The 10,977-nt window shown below is 38.5% G+C and overlaps 1 protein-coding gene across 1 annotated transcript in view; it reads right to left on the reverse strand.

Annotated features, from left to right (window-relative positions):
- LOC102858893 (chromosome unknown open reading frame, human C3orf83) overlaps nt 1–8,539 on the reverse strand; it is a 17,458-nt gene extending 8,919 nt beyond the window's left edge. The window contains exon 1 of the mRNA XM_006902732.1: nt 8,322–8,539. Within this exon, the coding sequence (XP_006902794.1) occupies nt 8,322–8,539 (218 nt within the window). The remainder of the gene's footprint in view (nt 1–8,321) is intronic.
- Nucleotides 8,540–10,977: the final 2,438 nt, after the last annotated feature.

The raw sequence follows: 10,977 nt of genomic DNA on the forward strand, positions 1-10,977 counted from the left end.
AGAATCAGTAAAATTGAAAACAAAATTGTCACCACTGATCTGCTAGAGCAAAAAGCAGACTCAAAAAAGAAGGAAAAAGAAGAAAATCTAAGAATAATGTGGGACACCATCAAGAAAAATAACATGTGCATCATTGGAATCCAAAAAAAGGAAGAAGCAAGTAAAGGCACTGAAAAAGTTGTGGAAGAATTATTAGAGGAAAACTTCCCAGGCACAATGAAGAATGAGAGAATATGTATTCAGGAAGCTCAGCGAACACCATATAGATTCGACCCCAAAAGAAAAACATCAAGACATATTATAGTTAAATTTGCCAGAACCAAAGGTTAAGGAGAGAATTCTGAAAGCAGCAAGGGAGAAACACTTGATCTCATAGATATTTATAGGCTAATGAACCCCAAAAAAGCACAGTATACCTTCTTCTCCAATGTGCAAGGAACATTCTCAAGAATAGATCACATTTTAGGTCACAAGGAAAGCATCAATAAATCAAAAAACATACAAATAGTACAAAGCATCTTCTCAGAGCACAATGCTACAAAATTAGAAATTAATAACAAGAGGATAAAGGAGAAAAAACCATACATTTGGAAGCTGAACAACACCTTGCTTCAACATGAGTGGGTACAAGAAAAAATAAAAAATTATCTTGAAACAAATGAAAATGAAAACACAACTTACCAAAACCTCTGGGAAACAGCCAAAGTAGTAATAAGAGGTCAATTTATAGCAATAAGCAAACACATCAAAAGGCAGGGGAAAAAAATGACCATAGATTGGGCTAGAGATAACCCAATATCTCCAACAAATTGAAAAAGAACAGCAAGAAAAACCAACACCCTCTAAAAAAACTGAAATTATAAAAAGTAGGGCAGAAATAAATGAAATAGAAAATGGAAAAACAATTGAAACTATCAACAAAACTAGGAGTTGGTTCTTTGAAAAGGTAAATAAAATTGACAAACCACTAGCACAACTAACAAAGGAAAAGACACAAATAATCCAAATAAAAGCTGAAAAAGGCAACATCACAACAGACCCAAGTAAAACAAAAAGAATAACAATGGAATATTATGAAAAACTATGCTTAAATAAGTATGAAAATCTAGAGGAAATGGAAAAATACTTAGAAATGTACAACCTACCTAAACTGAAATCAGCTGAAATTGAACACCTAAACAGACACATTACAAAAGAAGAAATTGAAAAGGTAATAAAACAACTTTGATATTAGGACCAGATGGTTTTACAAGTGAATTTTATCAAACATTCAGAGAAGAACTATTACCAATTCTACATAATTTCAGAAAACAGAAAAAAATGAAATTCTCCCAGACTCATTCCTTTTTTCTTTTTTTTAGATATTGTGGGGGTTTTTAATTAATTTTAATGACATTTACAGAGACTTAGGGTTTCCAGTCATTCATAGTTGCACTTTCCTCCCTGCCCACCCCTCTTTCCTTCCTATGCCATCCCTCCCCCCCAAGTCCACTGCATTGTGCAGCCTTCATTCTGGATTCCTGTCATGACAATAATACCTAATCATATATCTCTTTTAAACAGTTCTCTCCCTCATCTGTTGCAATGCAGTATACATCATTCCTTTCCTTCTTCTGTCTTCCCTCTACCCTAATATCAGTACTGTTTTACAATTAGTGACCTTATGTAATATTTGTCCTTTTGTGACTGAGAATTTCACTCAGCATAATGTCCTCTAGTGTCATCCACTTAGCACAGTATTTCATGTATTTCTTGTTTTCAGTGCTGCATAGTATTTCATTGTGTGAATATACTAGAGATTCTTTATCCATTCATTTGTTGATGGGCACTTGGCCTTTTTAACAAATGGTGTTGGCAAAATTGGGAAAACTATCTGTAGAAAACTCAAGCAAGCTCCACACCTCACTTCATACAAAAAACCCAACTCAAGGTGGATTATGGACTTACAACTAAAACCAAGGACTATAAATTTCATTAAAGAAATGCTTGGAAGAAACCTAGAAGTCCTACTTCACAACATAAATAGTATTCCAATCATCCAGGAAAATCTACAACCAGGAGAAGATAAAATAGATTAATGAGGCCTTCTAAGAATAAAATCCCTATGCACATCCAAAAACTTCTGCAACAGGGTAAAAAGGGAAGACACAGACTGGGAAAAAATATTTGGTAATGAAATGTCAGATTAGGTACTTATATCTGGAATTTATAAAATACTTGAGCACCACAACAAGATAAAGGTAAATAACCCAATTACCCAATGGACACTGGATATGAACAGACACTTCACCAAAGAAGACATTCAGATGGCCAACAAACACATGAAGAAACGTTCAAAATCCCTAGCTTTAAGACAGATGCAAATCAAAACAACTGTGAGATATCATTTCACCCTATTACGAATAGCAAAATTTAACAGAACAGCAAACAACAAATGCTGGAGAGTTTATGGAGAAACTGGAACCCTTATTCATTGTTGGTGGGAGTGTAAAATGGTACAACCACTTTGGAAGGCTTTTGGTGCTTTCTCAAAAGGTTGCAAATAGAAATACCTTTTTAGCCAGCAATTCAACTTCTGGGAACTTACCTTAAAGAAAACATAACCGACATCCAAGCAGATATATGCACAGCCATGTTTATTGTGGCTCTGTTCCCAGACTCATTCAATGAAGCAAACACAACCTTAATAACAAAGCCAGGTAAAGACACCACCAAAATAGAAAACCATAGGCCAATATCTGTCATGAAATAGAGGGGAAAATCTGAATAAAATCTTGGCCAGAAGAATCCAATGATACAACAAAAAACTAATTCACCATGACCAAGTGGGTTTCATAAGAGGTATGCAAGGATGGTTCAACATAAGAAAAACAATCGGTGTAATTCATCACATTAACAAAGCAAAGAACAAGAACCATATGATCCTAGCAATTGATGCAGAAAAGGCCTTTGACAAAATCCAACACCCTTTCCTGATTAAAACACTCAACAAAATAGGATTACAGGGGAATTTCTTTAACATAGTAAAAAGTATATATACAATGGAGAGAGATTAAAGGCATTCCCTTTTAGAACAGGAACTAGACAAGGATGCCCACTATCACCTCTCCTATTCAAGATGATATTGGAAGTCTTAGTGACAGCAATAAGGCAAGTTGTTGTTGTTATGTGCCATTGAGTTGTTTGCGACTCATAGTGACCCTATGTACAAGAGCCCTAAACCCTGCTCTATCCTGTGCTAATCGCACTGCCTCTGACACACACATCCCGATTACCCCAGTAACTGAATCAATCCATCTCCTAGAGGGTTTTCTCCTCTTGCGCGGTCCCTCCACCATCATGTCCCCAAGGACCTCCTTACAACATGTCCAAAGTATGTCAGATGAAGTCCCCGAATCCTTGCCTCCAAGAAGGCAAGAGAAGGAAATAAAAGGTCCAAATTAGCAAAGAGGAGGTAAAATTATCACTATATGCAGATGATATGATAGTATACTTAGAAAACCCGAAAGACTCAGCAAGAAAACTATCAGACATACAATTCAGCAAAATGGCAGCATACAAGAACAACATACAAAAATCAGTTGGATTTCTCTACAGTTACAGAGAGAATACAGAGCTGGAGCTAAGAAAAGCAATACCTTTCACAATAGCTAATCACAAGATTTAATAGTAGGCAGTAAATCTAACCAGAAGCTCAAAGGATCTATTAAAAGAAAATTACAAAACATTACTACAATAAACAAAAAGATACCTGGAGAAGTGGATAGGAACTCTCAGTATTGTCAAAATGACAATACTACCTAGGCAAGTTATACTTAACAGTGCAATCCCAATACAAATACCAATTCCATTCTTCAAATGGAAAATGCAATCTCCAATTTCATTTGGAAAGGAAAGAGGCCCAGAATAAGCAAAACACTCCATAAAGAGAAACAAAGTAGGAGACATCTCGCCTCCTGATTTCAAATCCTTCTACATTGATTGCCATCGTGATCAAGACTGTGTGATACTGGCAAATGACAGACACATAGATCAATGGAATAGAACTGAGAACCCAGAAATCATGTACCTATAGTCAACTGATTTTTGACAAGGAGATGAAATCACTTAAGTAGGGAAATGACAGCCTTTTAAAGAAATAGTGTTGGCAAAATTGGGAAAGTATCTGCAGAAAACTCAAGCAAGATCTACACCTCACTCCATACAGAAAAACCAACTCAAGGTGGATCATGGACGTAGGACAAAAACCAAGGACTACAAATTTCATTAAAGAAAGACTTGGAAGAATTCTAGAAGTTCTAATCCACAACATAAATAGTCTTCCAAGCATTCTGAAAAATCTACAACCAGGAGAGGATAATGTAGATTAATGGGGCCTTCTAAGAATCAAATCCCTATACACATCCAAAAACTTCTCCAACAGGGTAAAAAGGGAAGCCACAGACTGGGAAAAAATATTTGGTAATGACATGTCAGATAAGGCACTTATATCTGGAATTTATAAAATACTCGAGCACCACAACAAGATAAAGGTAAACAACCCAATTACCCGATGGACACTGGATATGAACAGACACTTCACCAAAGAAGACATTCAGATGGCCAACAAACATGAAGAAATGTTCAAAATCATTTAACACAGATGCAAATCAAAACAACTATGAGATATCATCTCACCCTAGTAAGAATAGCAAAATTTAACAGAACAGCAAACAACAAATGATGGAGAGTTTGTGGAGAAACTGGAACCCTTATTCATTGTTGGTGGGAGTGTAAAATGGTGCAACCACTATGAAAGGCTGTATGGCGCCTTTTCAAAAAGTTAAAAATAGACAAAACCATTGGACCCAGCAATTTCGCTATTGGGAATATACCCTAAAGAAACCATAACTGCCACCCAAGCAGATATATGTATACCTTTGTTCATTGCGGCTTTGTTCACAATAGCAAAGAGTTGGAAACAACCTAAGTGCCCATCAGCAAATGGATGGATAGAGAAGCTCTGGTATATTCACACAATGGAATATTATGATGGGGTGAAAAACAAAGAACTCATGAAATATTATTCAAAATATATGACCCTGGAGGACATTTTTCTGAGTGAAATATCTCAGTCACAAATGGACAAATATAGGGGCTCTCCGGGAGGGGGGGCAAGATGGCAGCCCAGGTGCTGGGTTTGCTGCAGGAGGTCTCGCGGTTAGAAGCACCACTGGAGGAGCTGCGCGCGCTGCATTCGGTCCTGCAGACCATGCCGCTCAGCGAGCTCCGGGAGCAGATGGCAGAGATGCACCTCGGCCCGCTTTTCTCCCTGCTTAACCAGAACCACCAGGAGCAGACTACTTTGTGTGTATCCATCCTGGAGAGATTGCTCCAAGCTATGGAACCAGTTCACATGGCTCGGAATCTGCAGGTTGACAGGCAGAGAGGACAAAAAATTAAAAAAAAAAGAATTAAAAAAAATAAAAACCCCAAATGGACAAATATAGCATAGTGCCACTGTTGTAAAATGGGACTAACATCAGGGCTGAGGGGAGACTAAGAAAGAGGAGACAAATAATGTATGCTGCATTGAAACACATAAAGGGGAGAACTGTTTAAAAGCGATATATGATTGGGTATTGTGTTATGACAAGAGTCCAGTATGAAGGTTGTATAGTGGAGTGTATTTGTAGTCGGCGGGGAGGGGGGATTGTATACAATGCACGAATTTTACTTTGCAGAGAGAAGAGTGAACTGTGGAGGGGAGGGGTGGGCAGGGAGAAAAATGCAACAATGAATGAATGAATAGAAAACCAAAATCTCTGTAAACATTCATTAAAATTAATAAAATAAAAAAATTTTTATAAAGAAGCTGAAATATATAAAGAAGAACATGGCTTCAGGATTGGAGAAAAATTCATCAACAACCTGAAGGTGAATAAATATACTCTACACTTCTTAAGCTGAAAGAAGTGGGGAACAGTTGAGAATTTCAAGAGTGAAAGATTCTATGAGAAAAATATTTAATGATATACAGGAATCATCAAATAAAGAATACACAAAGTTATGTATCAAAAGAACTGCTAGATGAACCCACTAGCCAGGGGCCTTTATCCCACCCACAACCTTCACAACCATATATGGCAGCCCTGGGTGATTTTTTTTTTTACACTTTTAAAAAATTAATTTTAATGAAAGTTTACAGAGACTTAGGGTTTCCAGTCATTCATTGCTGTACTATTCTCCCTGTCCACCCCCACCCCAAATTCACTTTTCTCCTTGATAAGTAAAAGAAAGACTCTTTCATTGCTATGAAATCCCTCCCCCCAAGTCCACTGCACTGTGTAGCCTTCATTCTAGACTCCTGACATGACAATAATACCTAATCATATATCCCTTTTAAACAGTTCTCTCCCTCATCTGCTGTAATGTGGTATACATCATTCTTCCCCTTCTTCTGTCTCCCCTCAACCCCAATGTCAGTCCTGTTTTACAATAGTGGCCCTATGCAATATTTGTCCTTTTTTGACTGAGATATTTCACTCAGCATAATGTCCTCTAGGGCCATCCACTTAGCATAATAATTCATGAGATCCTTGTTTTTCAATGCTGCATAGTATTCCGTTGTGTAAATATCCCAGAGCTTCTCTATCCATTCATTTGTTGATAGGCACTTGGGTTGTTTCCAGCTCTTTGCTACTGCAAACAAAGCCATAATAAACATGGGTGTGTTTAAGTCCTGGGTGATTCTAATCTAATTGGATCACGACTAGTTCTCATTTACAAAATCATTGGTAATTTTCTCAAAGTGAGTTGTAGGAGATAGTTGATCACAACTCAGAGTGAACTTTGACCTATAGATTGTTTTCTTTGCTGTATTGAGGGTTTGGAAATGTGAATGAAAGGAAAGGAAGTACCTTGAACTTGGAATATTTAGAGGGTCTGATTTGGGGGACCTGCAGCTCCTGGGCTATTGAAGGACTAGGAAGAGGCCAAAGTCCACGTACTGTAGCACCACCACATCCCCCTGTCCATGCTAACATCTCCCATTCCAGACTGAAGTAGAGACCAGCCCATGAGCAGATCAATGTATATTGTTCATTTCTTGAGAGTAAGGCTGTAGCTTTTTCAAAATGGCATTTCTCACAAGAGCTGCTATGTAAATAAAACAATGTTATGGCAAATGGATTCTGAAACTTAATCAAGTGATTCAAAAGCTTGTGAAATCGACCAGTAAAAGACTACAGTTAGTACGAATGAGGAGCTCCTATTAAAAAAAAATCCTCTGAGTTTTGAGATTCTGACAAAGATGGGCTTAAGAGTTCTGCTAGGCTTGCGTAGTTATAACCTGAATTGACTGTAAAGGGATCAAAACAGGAAGGGGCATGTGGGCTTAACAGTATAACTGGCACATGGGTCAGTATCACCAACTCTCTCTGGCAAGGCCATTGGGTCCTCATTTTATAGACCCAGAGTCACAGAGATGGTTATCCAAATAACTAGAATAGAACCTGAGGATTTAAAGGCACCAGAACAATGTAGTCTTCTGCCCCCAGGAAGGTTCAGAGGGCAGTCTGCTGAGCAACCAAGGGGAGATTTTTAAGAGACAAGGAGGGTCTTTGCATTAGATTTGACAGTAAAAATAAGCATGAACACACTTTCCAAGTATGTAAGTGGACCCATGGGAGACATTATATGTGTCAGAGTGGAATGGGGTTTTGTAGGATTTTTAATGGCTGATCACCAAGTCTTTCTTCTGAGGTGCCTTTGCTAGACTCAAACTTCCAAACTTTTGCTCAGTCATCAAGCAAATTAACTGTTTACTTCCATTTCCTCTCAGGCTCTCTGGACAAGAAGAAGACAAGACACTTTGGATTTCTCTAGCCTTTCTTAATGACAGTCAAATGGCATCTACACTTGAAATATATCAAGACTATCTTAATTTCACTCCCTTGTATATAAAATAAACTGTTAAGTGGCCATTCTTTAGGCATTGCATATTTTGCCTATTTGTCACAGAAGGGAAAGGTATAACTTGAATATAATTGGCAACTGGGTCATTTTCTATTGGTCTCTCAGGATAGAATCTGCAGGCAGAAAGTCTGATTATTTATTTTTCTCTCTTAAAATTGTGTAAGCAAGTTTGTCCATACTCTTCCTATTGCCTTATACTTCTCATTTCAAGAAATAATGAGCTTTCCATATCTTTCTCCCAGCACACACACACACACACACACACACACTCGGGTGGAAACCAGTTTTCAGGAAAAATTCACAAACAGAAACATTTGCAAACTTCAATGTAACACTCATTAAAATGCAAATAAAAAGGACTGTACCTAAGAAAGGTTCCCAAAGTTGGTCTGAGGAGGAAGGAACATTTCTCCTGATGGCCATTGGTAAAGGGGCTGAAGATGCTGACAGGGGCTTGCTCCAGCGTCCTGGAGCTTACTTCCTGCAGGCAGAGGGGACAGCACCTGGGCACAGTGAAGCTGTAGATGCATTTCTGGCAGTGGTTGAATTTAATTACAGTCCTTCCGGTCTCAGGGTCGCCCATAGCTCAAGCCTCTGGGCCACTGCAGGAGGTGAACCGGACTTGATCTTCACTGCTTACAAGGCAGTGCAGATGGCTCAGCCGACGCAGGTAACCCAATCAAGAGTGATGTCGTGTTGACTGACAGTTTCAGAAGCAAACCAGGTAGGATGACCTGGGAGCCTGGCTGTCCCATGGCTGGGTGCTTAAAGAGATAGCTTGCACTTGATCTCACCTTCCAGTCCTTTATACGTTTTACAACTGCTGAAAGCTGTGACGCTTACTTCATTCCCCCCCAGTGGAATTTTAGCTTGAAGCGCTGTCTTTATATTTCTTCCAGAGACTTGTTCTATAATTATTAGCCTGGAGCACCTAAGAGTTAGGGACTAAGTTCTACATTTTGCATTCATAGCGCACTGGTGGCTTAGTAGTAAGGAAATGCTTTGCCAATAAAAAGTAAGTAGTTCAATCCACTTTAAAAAAATTATAAAAAAGCTGCTCTATGAGAAAGATGGGCAATTGCCTTCTGTGAGATTTACTGCCTCTGAAAACCTGCTGGAGGGTCAGCTATCACTCAGTTTTGACTCCACAGCACATACCACCACCACCACCACCACCACCAGTCTTACCTATAAAAAAGCAATTAATTGCACAGTTAGAAAGAAGGATACTGGGGGATTTTGTTGGCGAGAAAATGCTGAAGACGTTATGAGAATTTTCTGGGATATGGGACTGTTCGGATTAATTGGGTGCTGACTCTTTGCAAGTTTTAAGTTTGGGAAAGAAATTGAGCAATTTCACAAAAACACAGGTGCTCTAGTAGCATAGTTCATGGCAGACTATTCTGCTATTCAAGAGGCCTTGTGTCTCTGGTGGTTCATGTCAGCCAGCAAGTCTGTAGAAGATTGACAGCTGCCTTTGGTTAAGATTTATAACCTTGGAAACCCAAATACAGGGTTGCTCTGAGACAGTCAGGATTGACCTGATGTTAGTGAATCTGAATTTTGACTCAAAAAGATATTCCAAAAAAGAGAAAATAGGGGAATGAAAAATCCTCCCCATCATTTCCCCAACAACAATATTCTAATTCCTGGAGAAAAGGAATTTATTCTAAGTGAGTATTTTGATATAATTATTTTAAACCCCACTGTCACACTGCATATTGTTTCAAAATCTATTTCCTCCCTTGTCATCTTGGAAACTTTTCAAACTAACATTGTTCATCCTTGAAAGTTACTGAAAAAACAAGAGGTGAGGGAGGGTTGGGAGGAGTGAAAAGTGCAACAATGAATGAATGGAAATCCAAAGTCTCTAAATTTTCATTGAAATTAATAATAAAAAAAATTTAAAAAACGTTTACTGAGGTATGAGCCTCTGTTCCTTTCCATTTGGCTAAATTACCTCTTGGCGTTGATGTCATAAGTACTCTTAATTAAGAGCCCCTTGGTCACTCAAACAGACTAATATACATGCCACATGGTTTATATGAATAATGGACAATTTTAGGTGTTTATCATCTAAGCTTGGTATTTTACTATAGTTTGTCTGTCTTCATTGTAAGAGAAGAATAGATAAAATGGTGTCTGAAGTCTTTTTTTGCACTGTAAATATGATTACTATTGTTATAAAAGAGCATCTGATTTTTCCATGGACTGCTAGGAAAACTAAAAGATTTGTCCTGGAAAGGGTTAAACCGGGTGGCTCCTTGGAGGCAAGGATTCTGGGGCTTCGTCTGACATACTTTGGGCATGTTGCAAGGAGGGACAGGTCCTTGGAGAGGTACATCGTGCTTGGGAGGATGAAGGGAAGAGGGGAAGGCCCTCTATGAGGTGGATTGATTCAGTGACTGGGATAATCGGGATGGGATTGTCAGAGACAGTGCGATTGGCACAGGACAGGGCAGAGTTTAGGGCTGTTGTACATAGGGTCGCTATGAGTCGCAAGCAACTCGACGGCACATAACAAACAACATTCCTTGGAAAGGGACATTGTGCTTAGAAAGGTGGATGATCAGTCAAAGAGATGAAGACCCTCAATAACTGCAGGAAATGAACACAAGTATGTCAGAAATTATGAAAATAGCACAGGATTCAGATCTATTGTTCATAGGGTCACTTTGAGTTCCACTTGACAGCACTTAACTAAAACAACAATATCATGAAGATGAAAAGATGGAAATTCCAAAAGCTTGATGAGTACCAAGCACATAGAAACCAAAAGAATGTGTTCAAAACATACTAGAATGACACTTTCCAAAACTAAAGTCAAAGAATAATCCTGAAAGTAATTCAGGGGGAAAAAGGAAAACATTACGTACAAAGGAGAACCAATAAAACTAAGGTCTGGGCACTTGGTGATCTTCCTGGTCATGGTACAGGTGCTTGGCCTGGCCAAGTTTCTTGTTCAGCACTAAGATGCTTCAGAACCTTGTTAAGAATGTTTTGGTCCTCAGAAAATCCTAG

Source organism: Elephantulus edwardii, unplaced genomic scaffold (genome assembly GCF_000299155.1).
Source record: "Elephantulus edwardii isolate Elephantulus edwardi_28Jun2011 unplaced genomic scaffold, EleEdw1.0 scaffold00443, whole genome shotgun sequence".
Taxonomy (NCBI): domain Eukaryota; kingdom Metazoa; phylum Chordata; class Mammalia; order Macroscelidea; family Macroscelididae; genus Elephantulus; species Elephantulus edwardii.